The sequence below is a fragment of the Staurois parvus genome, unplaced genomic scaffold (assembly GCF_062004578.1).
Source record: "Staurois parvus isolate SC_StPar_1 unplaced genomic scaffold, SC_StPar_1.0 ptg000005l, whole genome shotgun sequence".
Taxonomy (NCBI): domain Eukaryota; kingdom Metazoa; phylum Chordata; class Amphibia; order Anura; family Ranidae; genus Staurois; species Staurois parvus.
In genome coordinates, this window is record NW_028317801.1 from 7203506 (window position 1) to 7220077 (window position 16572).

The 16572-nt window shown below is 40.4% G+C and overlaps 1 protein-coding gene across 1 annotated transcript in view; it reads right to left on the minus strand.

The window, feature by feature from the left end:
- Nucleotides 1–16572, minus strand: part of PTPRN2 (protein tyrosine phosphatase receptor type N2) — a 1146107-nt gene that overhangs the window by 760935 nt on the left and 368600 nt on the right. The window contains exon 9 of the mRNA XM_089694046.1: nucleotides 12736–13139. Coding sequence (XP_089550172.1) covers nucleotides 12736–13139 — 404 coding nt within the window. The remainder of the gene's footprint in view (nucleotides 1–12735; nucleotides 13140–16572) is intronic.

Genomic DNA, 16572 nt, shown 5'->3' on the forward strand with positions numbered 1-16572 from the left:
ATCGTATATGTCCAAGCTCACATAGACTATTAGTGGCAGGGGCTTTTAGGAGCTGTAAAAATCCCCCACCGCCAGTGCATCCAGGACCAACAGTGTTTTGGCAGAAAAACGCGTTTTAAAGCTAGGCGCGGTTAGCGTTAATTCATTTCAATGGTCAGAATAAATCATTATTCTGGCCAATTAAATTATTTAACGCCCAAGCGCTTGATGCTTGTAAACGCGCCTAAAGGCGTTAGACATTTTTACAAGCGTCAAACCTTTTTTCAGTCAAAATGCTGCTGCCAAGAGGAGCAGCGTTTTTAAAATGTCCTGTATGCATGAGACCTTACGCTGAAGCACCCAGCCAGTACCTTCAGAACACTACAGGTATTTCCGCCTCTCTCACTTGCAGGGAGTTCATCCAGCAGTGGCATCAGCATCTGGGCACCAGGGAAAAAATGGAAATCACAGAGGGTACAGCCTACCACACGATGCCCCCCACCTGCATAGTTGGCCCCGTTCTGCAGTCAGTGGGAGCCACTCAGGAGACAAGCTGTCGCTTGTAAACACAGAAGCCAGATTTCTGTGTTTACAAGTGATAGTGGTAGGCAGGGAGCTAAGGGCCTGAGCTGGAGGTGGTGGAACTGAGTTCCACCAAGGTTCGGCTGAAAAAATGCCCTGAGTAGATCCCAATAGTCAGGGTCATTCTGCAAACAACAGACAATTTTTTCTTCAGGGCAGAAACAGGTAAGAATCTGCAACACATTTTGTTAAAATCCTTGCAATGTTCAATACTGTATATTGATTACCCAGCGGGGATTGTTTCTATTTTCTCCACAAAAGTTGATCACACTGAATGCAATTTGCATGCCATGTGAATTGCAAATTGCATGCCAAGTCGCAGCCTATTGTCTGCAATTAGAGCAGTCATATTGGTGCAGTTCTGAGTTGGTCAGAGCTGTACTGATTTTTAAAGTAGTACATGCACTACCTTTGGTGCGATTTGCATAGACATCTGTATTAAATGTCTTGCAAATCGCACCTGAAATCGTCATGTCATCTGACTTTGAAAGCATGCGACTTCACTGTAAATTGTAAGATTTCAAAGTAGGGTTTGATGTGACCGAGGTGTTACTCTTTAACATCATTCAAACCAGTAGCAAGAGGGGTTGATGGAAAATCTTTTAGCATTGCTACATTTTAAATTATATAAATCAGAAAGAAAAGAAGTAAATAAATATATTACTACATCGCAAAAAATAAAGCAAATCATAAAAATACCATCAGTGATAAAAAATGTTATATAAAATGAATAAAGTCCACGAAAGAATGGGAGCCAATATTGCTTTGATCCTTAAAGCTTTCTGATGGGGAAAGTTTACACCTATGAGGCTTATTTCTAACCTGTCAAATGTGAGTGCATTTAGTGCATTGGTTTTAATACATTAAAGAGTTTTGCAGTATTACACTATTAGTGTCCCCATTGTCTCTTTGCATTGCATCTACCCTATTGGTGATCGCTGGAGATTGTCAAACAAGATTTTTTTCCATGATTGGGATTTATTCTGGAGAGCACATCTCATCCTAAAACCTTGTTTGACTCTTAAGCCATGTAAGCTAGGAGTCCATCATATTTAGTAAGTGTGGACTGTACGGGAAGGTGATCACGGATGGTGTGGGCACGTTGAATTTCCTTTGGCACCGTTTCTTTGATTGGAGCACTTTCTTAACCGTTTATTTGGGATAGTGGACTTTATTAATTTTATATCCTTGGGAGGGGCTTCTATTACTCTGCTGATGCATGCTCTCTACAGTGTGAGTCTGTGCCTGGCAAGCCCTGATTGGCGCTGTGCCAGTCACATAACTAAAAAAAGAAGAACAATTCTGATTAAATGATAAATATAAATATAGCTTCCCACAACTCTTTATTGAACAACAATGTTTTTGTGCAATAATATGGTGTAGGCTGAGTCAAGGATGATTGACATTAGTTTCCATTTTGTTCAGATGACATCTGCAACTAAGGCCCTTTTCTTTCTTTACAGGTATTACCAATTACATTTGATATAATTAACACTGATTTATATATTAAAACTAAGCTTTTTTGTGAGTTTCTTAGTGAATGTAATCAATGTGCTTACCCTCGCTGACCCCCCCCCCCCCCCATAGTGTTTAGCAATTAGAGGATATAAGGAGGAGGGTGGGAGGAAGTGTCATTTACCATTATGTACACGCCCACATATGTGACTCTACTCTAGGAGGAAATGAACCACTCCAAATGGAAATGAAATTTAGCATGCTCAGTAGAGGACACCAGCTCGTCTACACAATCTCAGCCTCCAATGGGGACACAGAGAAGATGAGAGGGACAGCTGAAGGCAGGATCAACCAGGTAAATTTCACTCTACACAAAACAAATACTTTAGTGACTTTGTGAGTATGCACACTCTGTTATATAACATGTAATGAGAGATTTTCATAGTCCAGACTCCATGACACAAAACATCTAGAATAATTAAATATATCAATAACAACAAATACAGAGATACGGACAAAGTTTTATGCCTTTGTAATCTTCTTTTAAGCACATTTAAACCATTACTCTCCTGCAGAGGCACAAGTCAATGAAGCCTTTTCGGCTTATATGTTTATATGTGATTAAGCTGAATAGAATAATGTAATTCCTGGAAACATTCAGAGAACATCAATAAATGTTACAGAGACGTGTATTATAGGAATTAGAGATTCCTTGGTCACTCCTATTAATTTCAATTGTCAATCAATCCGCTATTAGTTATATGGGCAAAGCTTATCCTCCTAAACACAATGATCAAAGGGATTTTGATTTTAAAATTCCTGGTGTAGATATGCCAAGGATACAATCAACACACAAAACTACAACAGACACATAAAATAAAATAACTAAACAACAAAAGTACTTAGAGTATATCAAAACCCAAAAATGAAAAAAAGTATTGATTTCAGCTTACCAGTTCTTTGATGATGTGTCTACATTCATTATATTTTCGCACTATTTTTCCTTATTTTCACTCGGTATATCAATGGAGAAAATCAATGGATTGTAATCAGACTGCTATCCTGATATGGACTTTAAACAGACCAACCCTATATCTCCACAACTTTGTGTGATTCCAAATATTGCATTATGGAATTCCCATATTATTGTAACTCAGCAAACATTTACCTGGAGAGAACAATGTACTAATTTGTGCAATTACAGGAAAACATGGGTTGACTCCATAGTCTCCTCTGTAGGTTTCTGCAACTGTGCCATGGCTTTAAAGGCGTAACTAAAACCTTTAAGGCCCCGATGCTAGAAACCATGAAGGGCCCTCCTAACTCCAACAGAAGCCCTTCTCTCCAATCATGGGGCTCTTTAACCTATTTTTTTAGGAGCCCTATTTAGGGGCTTTGGTGAAATATCAGGGGTCTAAGCAGACCTCTGATGTTTCATCTTTGAGACACAGAATAAAGATTGAGGACACAGTCCTCAACCTCCATCTCTGCAGCCTCAGTTGTACAGAATCAATGGACAGGACTAGCTCTGTACATAGCTTCTAGTTCATTCACAAACTGAAGCATAGTAAACACAGCTTACTATGCCTCAGATATAAATGGACAGAGTCAGTGATGGTAACCCATTCCTACCCAGTGTCATTAGTAAAGTGTCAGTGCATATTATTAGCACTGATCACTGTATTAGTTTAACTGGTGAAATCAGTGACAGTTTGTCAGTTAGTGCCAGATTGACTGCAGCACTATCAGTCTTGCTATAAGTCGCCGATTGCTGCTATTGCTAGTATAAAAAAATAAATAAATAAATACAATTTCCAATATACACTCACCCGCCACTTAATTAGGTATACCTGTTCAATTGCTTGGTAACACAAATTGCTAATCAGCCAATCACATGGCAGCAACTCAATGAATTTACGCATCAAGATGTGGTGAAGATGACTTGCTGAAGTTCAAATCAGAATGGGGAAGAAAAGGGATTTAAGTGGCTTTGAACGTTGCCTGGTTGTTGACTGGTCTGAGTATTTCAAAAACTGCTGATCTACTGGGGTTTTCACGCACAACCATCTCTAGGGTTTACAGAGAATGGTCTGAAAAAGAGAAAATATCCAGTGAGCGGCAGCCCTGTGGACGAAAACGCCTGTTTGATGTCAGTGGTCAGAGGAAAATGGGCAGGCTGGTTTGAGATGATAGAAAGGCAACAGTAACTCATGCCAATATGGCCAAAATCTCTGAGGAATGTTTCCAACACCTTGTTGAATCTATGCCAGGAAGAATTAAGGCAGTTCTGAAGGCAAAAGGGGGTCCAACCCGGTAAAAGCAAGGTGTACCTAATAAAGTGGACGATGAGTGTATACATCACCATTTGCAGACACTATAACTTTCACACATACCAATTAATATACACTTAATGGGATTATTTTTTAACAAAAGACGTGTAGAAGAATACATTTTGGCTTACATTTAGGAAGAAATTAGATTTTTTTATTTTTTTATTGGATATGTTTTATAACAAAAAGTAAAAAATATATTTAAAAAAAAAAATCTCAGTCTTTTTTTTGTACACTATAAAATAAACACCCATGGGTGATCAAATACTACCAAAAGAAAGCTCTATTTGTGTGAAAAATGTTATATAAATTTCATTTGGGTACAGTGTTGCATGACCGTGCAATAGTCAGTTAAAGTAGCGCAGTGCGGCATAGCAAAAAATGGCCTGGTCATGAAGGGGGGTAAATCTTCCGGAGGGCAAGTGGTTAAATTGGTTTCTTAAAGTGATATACTCCTCCAATAGAAATAGTCAAACAAGAGCTTAATAGTACACACTCATTACCTGATATGCAGTAACTCAAACAAGGGAAAATCTCCAGCATCAACATAACTAAAAATGCTTTTTTGCAGAGGAAGACTAGAATTTCTGTTACCTTTGCATTGCCGTCTGCCTCTATGTTGCAGATTTTCCCTCACTTTTTGGCTGTAGGAGAAGGAAAATCTCTTTAACAGAGCCCTGGATAGCAGTACAGTCCCAACAGATGTTCTAGTCCTTCTCCACTGTATCAACAACTAAAAAAAGGCTGGCTGGATATACACTTTAATTTTCAGTCACAGTGAGACCTTGTTGTGCTGCCCCCATTTTCTGTAAACTCGGGTGTCACCAAAACAGGAAATGAAGGAGCCTCCTCTGAATAAGGACCCAGACAAGTAATTAAAACATGACAGAAGTTCTAAGCCTTCCCCAACTCTACTAGAAATGTGTTGTCATAGCTGTTTGGGCAGTCATAGGGTATAACTCAATCCACATCACCCAAAAAAAAAAAAAACAAATTGGCTTGAGTTTCACTTGGAAATGGTTGTCTAGGTTGACTGGCTCCTGCTAAAAAAAAAACAAAGAAAAACAAAAAACAGGAATAATTTTAGGAATGACCAGTTGTATTTTTCCTTTCCTTTGTCACATCTGTTATGTCTGTATTCCTTATGGAAATCTGGAGTGTTTAGAGAGCAGAGTGCAAGAATCAATTTGACTCCCTCAATGGTGGAATGGAGAGCCATCTATTCTAAGGGTTCAGAAAGCACAAAAATAACTCAAAGTGGCAAATCACCCCGCTGCAAGCCAGATTTAGTCCCCTGATTATTTTACAGCCTGAAGATGAAGAGTTGTTCAATTATTTTAGGCAAGATGCTGAGAAACTGTGCTAAAATTACCTTCTGAAATTGCCGTACCCCTTCCCGATGTTGTGAGGTCAATTTAAACATTACAACTTGAGATACATCCCTGATAGAAATTCTTACCTCTGACTGAATGGAAAAGTGGCTCATTTCATTTAACCTGAGAAGGTTTGGCAGAGAAAAGCAGGCGTTTCAACACCATACACTATAATAATGGATTTCAATCCCATGTCTCATGGGTGTGATCAGTCCATCTAGTGAATAATAAACTTTGAACACAGCTCTATATGGGCTTGCTGGAAAGTCACTTACAAAAAAAAGTAGGTGAAAAAAAGCGCATCTTCCTTTGATTTGCCTTTATGTGTGTCTTTTTCTTTATATGATATTAGAGTCTTTGTACTGCAGAAATGATTTTAATATTTTGAAGGAACAAGGTAGATTCTTTACTTGGTTCAGGGGCGGACTGACAACTCATGGGGCCCCCGGGCATCATGGGGCCCCTGTGTCCTTGCCCAAACTCAGAAAAGCCTATGAAAAAGGAACCAGGGGCATCTCATGGGGCCCCCTACTGACCCCGGGCCCTTGGGCAGTGCCCGAGTTTCCAAATGGTCAGTCCACCCCTGACTTGGTTATTCCATGAAATGAAGGTATAGTGTATTTTGGTAATGTCATTGATGGGAAAATTTCATATGTCCTTATAAATATTGGCTCTCAATATCTAAGAATGAATTATAAACCTGGTTAAGGGGCCATATAACAACATAAGTATGGGTTTACCTTAACTGACCTAAAGCTATAGGAATGTCATTACAAACTAACCAGGATGGCCAAGCCCATGGGTTATCTCCTTAAAAATACTGCCATTCGAGTTTGTAACTGGTCAAATGCTACACACTAGTCCTGTATATACTACAGCTAAAACTTTCACTAGTTGTTCTGTCCCAGGTCTGCTTATATGCACGTGCCTGGTTTTGATGATCTGTGCCAGGCCGCAAAGACGGGGAACCCTTGGCAAAAAGGCATCTATAGCTAAGTATTCTTGTTCCATTTTCCAATATTATTAGATTTGTTATCTTTATCTGTATCTGTCATTACTTAATTAAATGTTATACCTACAAGTATTTGTGCGATCTCTCTTTGCACAACAAAAAATAAAATATTAAATAGTAAAATATTCCGTAACCTTGATAAAACATTTGGTATCAGAAGTGGGATATTCGATATGCGTAAGCTAGACACATGAATAGTTGAATTTGTTTGTGTGATCTCTTTTTGCACATTGCAAAAAATGTAACAATGATAGAACATAGTCATGTTGTCCATGTATGCTGCCATGTATAGCAAATAGGAAAGGATATTATATTAATTTGTTTTAAGCTTTTTTACATTTATTCAGTGGCTTCCTGTTTTCTGGCCTAGGCAAAAATAAGGTCATACTCCCCCCTTCATGGAGGAGGGACTTCCTCAGCTAAGCACACCCCCCTGCCTGCATGCCTGAGTTAAGGGCAAATGTATTCCAGGAAGTAAATGCTGCATGAATCATCTGCCCTTACTCAAGATGGTCATGGCTAGAAATGCTAGGGGAGTGTTATACAAAGTGATTTCTCAACAAAATAAAACATGGAGCTATAGATTGATGGATGAGTTTGCTTTGAATATCAAAAATATATTAAATAGCATTTTCAGTTTGTCGTGTTCAGATGTATTTAAGTTCCACTTTAACCTGACATGTCTTGCAAGCCTGAAGGATTTAACTATCAAAGAATTCATCTTGACATGATTTGCAGTTGTGACAGCAATTTAGCACTTCAGGAAATCACCGTGCTGGCAAACTTCTGAACAACCTAACATCCATACAGGTACATACAGCACAGTATAACACACATGTACTCAAGAAAACCACAAATGTGGATGTGTTGGGCTGCATTGAAAAACATGATGTGTTTTTTCATGCATTCAGGCACTCTGAGAGCTACCGCCTAAATGCACAAAAATATGTATATGTGTATGCATTATTGTAGGCAAAGGTGTGAATGGGCCCTAAAATCTTCATTGCAAAAAACAAAGGAGCCTGAGCAAACAGTTTAGTGTGCATAGCTTACAATTGATGACTACTGGATAACTGAGGCCCTTACCCTGGAGAGTTCACAGATATTGAAATACATTATAGCTGGAGCTTGCTTTTATTGTGTAACTACTGTACATTATCCATCTTGGATACCTTTGTTATTTGCTGAGCTTTAAATGCATGACAAATATCCATAAAACACACAACCTACTACTATGCAATTAATCTATGTGACTTTTTCTCACTTTGTGGAAACATCAAGTTTGGAACATGCATTGGGAGTTAGGAGCAAGTGAGCAGAATCCAGTTTCTAGCGATATTAAACCTAAAACCATAAATGTAATATATTGCAGCTTACCAGGGGCGGACTGACAACTCATGGGGCCCCCGGGCAATAGGGGATCATGGGGCCCCTGTGTCCTTGCCCAAACTCAGAAAAACCTATGAAAAAGGTACCAGGGGCATCTCATGGGGCCCCCTACTGACCCTGGGCCCTCAGGCAGTGCCCGAGTTTCCAAATGGTCAGTCCGCCCCTGCAGCTTACAAATCCTTAGTTGTGGCAGCTGCATTCATTTTCTTTTTCCTAGCTTTCTCCCTCTGTTTTCACCTGATCTAGCCAGTGACACACCCCCTGAGTTAGAATGCCTCCACTCTGGATGAAGGAGCACAGGGGCACCTTTGGACAGCAGCATTGTCAGTCTGGGGTGGGGGAGTGTTAGGCTCCCTGTACACGGGACACTTCTGAATGATGGAAACTGACTGCTGGAATATGTAGGTTAAAAAACGTCTATTTAGCCTCGTTTGCATACCGCGTTTATGCGCGTTTATGAGAGTTTGCGTTTAGAAGTGTTTTTTAAAGATAACCTCAGGAGACCTTCCAAAATGCCCAGAATGCAATGAAAAACAGTAAAAAATTAACTATTTCAGACATTTTGAGAAAAATAGAGAGAGCAGAGGCAGGGAGCAGTATTTGTTGAGATTAGCTGTCTTTTATTTGTGGTGTTTGGATGTGTTCCAGCTAATTTCTGTGCAGAAATTATTGCAGCAGTGTCAAACATATTTTATTTCATGCAAAACCTGAAAAGTATGGTGTACTAGGTCCATTTGAGTAGCGGGAAAACGTTTTGCGTGCATTTTTCATGATGAAAAAAGTCTCTGGACAGCATCTGGAAATGCAAGAGTAAAAAAAAAATTTCAAACGCAAACGCCTATAAACGCAGTTAGCCACGTTTATACGCGTTTACAAGCGTTTTGTGTTTGAAACGCTGATAAAATCTACTGCTGAACGCAAGTTTTCTGCGTTCTAAAAAACGACTGTAAACTCAGCTGCCTGTAAACGACTGTAAATGACGATGCGTATATGAACACATAGGAAAACATTAGGGAGAGTTCAGAGGCTGCTGAAAATAACGCTCAACAGCTCCTAAACATTAGTTTATCAGCTGCAAGGTGCATGAGCCCTTAGATGTACTAATAGATTTAGATACACTATCTAACTGAAGCTGAACTCCAGCTCACACTGCAGTTATACAAGCAGTTGAACCAGCAGTAGTTTTTTCTTTTTGGATAAAGGTTATACATAAATAAATAAAAGTTTATTATTTTAAGCATCCGTCAGTGGTAAATGGCTTGTCTCAACATTCTTAACTGCGACATTTGCAGGAGAGCTTGTTCTGTTGGAAAACAACAGACGTGTTGACTGGATCACCAGATGAAAATAAAGGAGAGAACTTAAGGGCTCGTTCACACTTGACTTTATCTTTAACTCTTGCCAAATGCCCCTATAGCGTTTGACAAGCGTTAGACAGGTGTTTGTGAAGTGTTTTTAACGCTCCGCAAACGCTCCCAAAGCGCCCTATGAGCAGTTTTGAGGCGGTTGATAGGCGTTTGCCAAGCATTAAAACCGTACCATAATCGCCTATAATGAAGTTTAAATGGTATTAACGATCCGCAAACACCTCGCAATCGTGTCGCAACCGCACCGCAAACGCCTATAATGAAGTTTAAATGGTATTAACGCTCTGCAAATGCCTCACAACCGCATCACAACCGCCAGCCAGGCGTTTGCAGAGCAGCACCATAGACTTGAATGGGAGGTTTCAACTCCTCCTGACCAGAGGCGTCAGTTTTGCCGCGACGCTAACGCTTCTGTGTGAACAGCACTGTGTGCTGCCATGTGCAGAATTTTCAGAGGCATTTGAGAAGCTTTAAAAACTCTTCCCAAATGCCTGTCTGACGCCTGTTGACAGAGCTTGTGTGAACGTAGCCTTAGAAAGAATACTAATGAAGGCATCACGTCTAAGCCCTGGTTCACACTGAATGCAGCTTTGAAATTGCGCTACTTTAATTGAAGTAGCACAATTTCAGAGCCGCAGGCCTGTGCAATTTCATGTGCGGCTTGCGTGACATCTGTGTGACTTCATGCACAGATGTCTATGATTATTATTATAATACAGGATTTACATAGCACCAACATTTTGCGCAGCGCTTTACAAAATGAACGCAGACATTACAATTACAATACAGTTTGGTTTAAGAGGAGTCAGAGGGCCTTGCTCCTAAGAGCTTACAATCTATGCAAGTCACACATGAAATTGCAAAAAATAGTGCAGCAACCTTTTTTCAAAATTGATGCGGCACCGCAAAGTCGGAATAGCGCCAAATTTGAACGGTTCCATAGTCATAAATAGGGTGTGACTTGTCATGCAATTTTGAACTGTCAAATCAAATGACAAGTCACACCGGTGTGAACCAGGGCTAAGAAATGGTAAGATGCAATATAATAAACATTTGTTTTTAGGTTTAATACCACTTTAATTCCCTCAGCATAAATAAACAGCAGAGGAATCTTGGTCAAGAAAACACAGTGTCAAACGTTTCTAAAATATCTATTTACTAATGTGTCAGTCTGCGTTTATTCTTGTATTTAGTCACTAAAATGCAGTGTAATGACAGCTAACAGCTACAGCGATTCCCTCCACAAATCAGCTGTCACTGCAGAACATTTTCACTGACTAAATATAAAAGTATAAAGGCAGACAGTTAGTAAAAAAAGATATGCTAGACATTTCTGACAGTGCAGCTAAATGGCCAGGAATCCTTCTGCAGTTCAAATTAATTACTGAGGGATTAACTGGCTGATTATAAAGCCTAAGGGCTGGTAACAAAGGGATTAACATACCAACATATAATACAAGATAGTAATAATACTACAACATATATTAGTAGCAAATGTTAAATATAATAACTAATAGGTTTGAATGCAATTTTTAAACAGGATTTACAGAGATTTTGTAACTATGCCCATTCAGGGCATTTCCTCATCAAACGTTTATTAATTTCTATTATGACAATCTGACATTAGTTCCTGAACTGTGTACATTCTATCAACATTAATTCCCAAAAGTTGTTACATTTGGAGGAACCCCTCTGCTTGCTCTGAATACCAGACCCCAAAACTGCTGAGCCTGACAACAGTTGCATGTTATAACTATTACTCTTCAAGCAGAGCTAAACTCCGCAATACTTACCTATCCTTCAGTGGTCCAATGTCCCTCGCCGGCATCCTCTACCCGGCTTCTTCCCGGTGCCAGATGCCGAGCTGCGGCAGTCGTCCTCAGCCAGCACAGGATAACATCACTCCTGCAGGAGTGCAGTCATCTCGGTACACAGATACTGTGTCTGAGCCAGGGGTGGACTGACAACTCATGGGGCCCTCGGGCAATAGGGGATCATGGGGCCCCTGTGTCCTTGCCCAAACTCAAAAAAGCCTATGAAAAAGGTGCCCGGGTTTGCAAATGGTCAGTCCGCCCCTGGTCTGAGCGTAAACTGAGCTACCCATGTGCAGCTCAACAGACATTCCAAAGAAGACTTTAAGCAGGCAGGTAGGTTTCTTTTACTGCAGAAGAGACATTGCATGCAATTAGGAACCTGCCTGCTTACGGTTTTTGAAAGTTGGGCTTTAGTTAAGTTTTAACACAGATGCACCTTTCTTCCCTGATGAAGAGTTTGCTACCAGCCCTATTAACTTCATCCCTATGTGCCTCCATGTATGAGTTTCTCTATGGCCTTCTTTCTCAACTGCCTGGGGTGCCTTGAGGTTTCTTCAGGAGTGCCTTTTGCAAAATGTCTAAAAGTTGTCCAAAACTTATGACACAGGTTTTCATTGTGCACCATTACGACCTTCTAGCCGCTGGCATCCTGACAACCAATGACATCATCAGTTGAGAAGAAGGATGTCAGCTGCATGCAGAGCATCCTAGTTTGACCCTCCCTTCTCCATCAGTGCTAAGGTCACATTAGCTTAGTGATGGAGAGAAACTGCGGGCAAAGAGAAACACTGGAATACTAGTCAGTACCAGTGTGCAAAAGTGTATTTGCTTTGAAAGTATAAATCACCTCTAATTCTGGGTGTCCTACACTTTCTGGTGGATGTTGCTGTGTTATAAAAAAATTTTAGAACAGTTTTTCTCCTTTTACAATGGGTGCACTTTAGAAATTATGGACAGTCTTCAGGCACCCCATTCTAAAATGGAGTGCCTCAAGACTGTCCATAATTTTAAAGGGTGCCTCGGGACTGTCCATAATTTTAAAGAGTGCCTTAACTGAAAAAAGGTTGAGAAACACTGCTCTATGGTACAGTTTGCTATCTGCATAGAACAAGAGGGGCAGCAGGCAAACAACATAGATGGGTTAAGAATTTTTAAGCAGTGACTGTAGCAACAGGCATAGCAGAGTAGGCCTTTCAACCCCTCCAGGTCCTGTTGGAGTTACAACTACTTGGCCTCCTTTTCAAAATGCATGATTTAAAAAAAAAAAAAATTACCAGGAAAAAGTGTTCCTTGGTGTCAACAAGTACCCAAAACTGCAGTTCCTCTGTCCAGTAGGTTGCAGAACATGCAGGTCAAAGCTGAAAGTTGGGTTTGATCCCACAGTTTTCAAACACATATGGCATTATTGGAGAAAATAGAAAGTAGATCACTTACGTCTTCTGTGTCACAATGTATCCATATCTGTCATTGCTGGAAGACGCTACTTGTAGCTGTATTTCTTGCCTCATTTTCTTTGGCTTTTCTTGAAAGGATCTGTCATCTTGCGAAAAACTCTCCTGTATTAAGTGCTGATACTCAATTTCCTCTCTGGAATCTGAGTCAGACTCAGTAGATTTCTTCTGAGCAGTTAACTCTTTAGTGTATGTCTCACTTTTTACATTCTCAATGCCTGCTTTCTTTTCATCATCATCATCATCATCGTCGTCATCATCTGAGTTGTAACGGAAGTCTCCAAAGCTTTTTAGTCCTTTGTCAAATGGTTCTTTTAAGAATTCATGTGACACAGAATTTACAGTAAAGTCTTGCAGGTTTTCACTCTTTGGGCCAGTTTCTCTATCCTGTTACAAAAAAAAAAAGGTAGATGTAATTTATTTCAAGAAAACATTAAAGAGTCATTAAACCCGCATCAATAAAAACTATCAATATATGCTGTATTACATGCTGTTCATACTCAATCAGTCACTATTGGATTCATTTTCTGTATTCTGCAAAAAACATGGTTGATCCTGCCGTTCTCTATCTCCCCTTCCTGTCCATGTCCCCACTGCAACTGAGGATTTGCAGTGCAGTGTTGGCAGCTAGTACACATGCTCAGTTTTCAGTGTATTTCTACCCTGAGCATTTCCTCCCTATCACATCTGAGCAGCCCATGTGACTATAGAGTCTTACATATGGGTGTATACAGGCTTCACCTCCCTGTTATTCTAAGACACAGGCTGGAGAGGTGTGACATTCGCCCACACCCTGTTATTGCCAAAATAATAAAGATTTCATTTCAAATATATATTTGTATAACAATTTAAAACAGTTTATTAATATCTATTTATATTTATTCTGTATCGCAAAGGTTGTTTTTTTTTTTTTTTTTGAACATGCGACCAGCAGCAGAGAACTAGAAGCCTCTCCTGCCTGTTTCCCTGCAGACAGGCTTGGAAGGAGCTGGGTCATGTGACAGCTATATATTGATTAGGAAAAAAGGTACCGTATTTTTCGCTCCATAAGACGCACCTGACCATAAGACGCGCCTAGGTTTTAGAGGAGAAAAACAAGAAAAAAAATATTCTGAACCAATGGACTGCAGACATAGTACAGGAAGTGACCAGACACTGCGTACACAGTACAAGAGATGACCAAAGACTGCGGACACAGTACAGGGAATGACCAGAGACTGCGGACATAGTACAGGAGATGACCAGAGACTATGGACATAGTACAGAAGATGGCAAGAGACTGCGGACACAATACAGGAGATTGACCAGAGACTGCGGACACAGTACAGGAGATGATCGGAGACTGCGGACAGTACAGGGGATGACCAGAGACTGCGGACAGTACAGGGGATGACCAGAGACTGCGGACAGTACAGGGCATGACCAGACACTGCGGACAGTACAGGGGATGACCAGACACTGCGGACAGTACAGGGGATGACCAGACACTGCGGACAGTATAGGGGATGAACAGAGACTGCGGACAGTATAGGGGATGAACAGAGACTGCGGACAGTACAGATGACCAGAGACTGCAGACAGTACAAGGGATGACCAGATACTGCAGACAGTACAGGGCATGACCAGACACTGCGGACCTTTAAGGAGGGAGGGGGAGCGGGTACCTGAATTTGGCAGGTACCCGCTCCCACTTCCGCTGAGTTCTCCTTCCTATACTGTGGGCACCCGACTTTGACAGCCGGGTGCCCACTGCGCATGCGCGAGAAGCGCTGCGCTTTGTGAATGGCCCGGCATCTTTTGGGACCTGTCATGTGTCCCAGAAGACACCATTCACAAAGCGCAGCTCTTCTCGCGCATGCGCAGTGGGCACCTGGCTGTCACAGATGCCGGGGCGGGAAGAAGCCGACGCGGGAAGACTACAGCGCTGGACAGAGGAACAGGTGAGTTCCTGCCGCAGAGAATAGCTGAGCGGCCGGCCCGGTATTCTGACATGGTAGCGGCAGAAATACCGGACCGGCCGCTTTATATTCGCTCCATAAGACGCACTGACATTTTCCCCCCTTTTTTGGGGGTAAAAAAGTGCGTCTTATGGAGCGTAAAAATGGTACTTATATTTTTTATTGTTTTAACTAAAATAATTACAGTGCCATCATCCACATACAGAAAGAGAAGGGATAATGTAAATTAAACAGTGTGTGTTTAGAGCATAATTTGTTTTCGTTTTTTGCAGAATGCTTTACATTTTGGAATGGGGAAGAGCTACATTTTTTGATGCTTTTTATTTCTGTTTGTGACCTCATTGAGGAGATTTTCCTTTGCTGCTTGTTTCTTTGATACTAGCACCAGGGCCTAAAGGAACACTGATGTTGCATTAAAGAGAACAAACCTGTCATTAAAGTTTATGCCACATAGGACCTTTTTGTCTTCTATGGGATATAAATAAAGTTTTAGTAAAAAAGTGTCAAAAAATAAAGTTACACGCAAATTTTGAGCCCATCCCACACCTGTCAGAGGGCACCTACATACGAAAAGAGTGCTTGCATTATATGTTACACATCACCGTGCATGCCGGAATGTAATGGTCATTATTCACAATTAACTCCAAAGTGATGACCTGCAGGGGCAATGAAGGTCATCGTCGTCTTGTAGGCATGTGCAATTTTAAAGCTTGGCATGTTGGGTACCTTATTTATTTGCTTCATATCTTATAACTTACCAAAAAAAATGGGTAATATAATTTTGTGTGGCCTAAAATTAACTTTAGTGTTTTATTTTTATTTTTTTTACTCAAAATGTGTGCTTAATAAACCATTGTGCAAATTTACATCATTATTGTCCTAATATGCCTTGTTCTGCATTGTGTCTCCGTGTGGAGGTAGCCACCTTGGTAGAGTTAGGTTTTCGCTGTCAGAGCCTCCAGCATAGAGAAGAGTAAACAGCACAGTAATTAGCAATCTCACTGAAAACCTCCTGTGACTAGCAGTGACAGACATCAGTGTCTTAGATCTTAAATTGTAGAAAAACAGCTATTAGGCTTTAGGCTCAGGACTGCGTAGACACCCTCAAATACCAGGTACAGCACTGCTATTTATCAGGAGGACTTCAAGACAGAGGGTACAGTTTTCAGGTTGCTGCTTAGAAAATTATGCTTTAAAATCTACCTTTAACACATCAAATCTTTACTTTTTGAGTTCAAGTAGAACTATAGGTAATTTTTTTTTTTTCATTTTGGACAGAGCGAGGGAGGGTAATAATCTCTGTCATACCTTTAACACATCAAATCTTTACTTTTTGAGTTCAACTAGAACTATAGGTAATTTTTTTTTTCATTTTGGACAGAGTGAGGGAGGGTAATAATCTCTGTCATACCTTTAACACATCAAATCTTTACTTTTTGAGTTCAAGTAGAACTTTAGGTAATTTTTTTTTTTAATTTTGGACAGAGTGATAGAGGGTAATAATCCCTGTCAGATTTTTTTTTGCCATCTGTGTTCCATTTAGGAGATTTCCCTTCACTCCCAAAGCCAAACAGGAAGTGAGGGGAAATCCCTACAAATTAAGGGAATTCCTTGGGACCTCCCAGATCACCAAAACCCATTAGATGATTTCCCCGCTATTACTTTTCTGGGGACAACCCAAAATTTGGGATTTTCTTTCAATGATAACAGTCAACAGGGCAAATAGAGAGGTTGAAACTCAGTAACAGACAGCAATAAAAACTGACTGGTTCTAATCGCTCTGCACTTTATCCAAAACTCAAAAAAAAGTTTTGCCTTTAGTTATACTTTCAGGTTCACTATACTTACAGTATATTTCAATC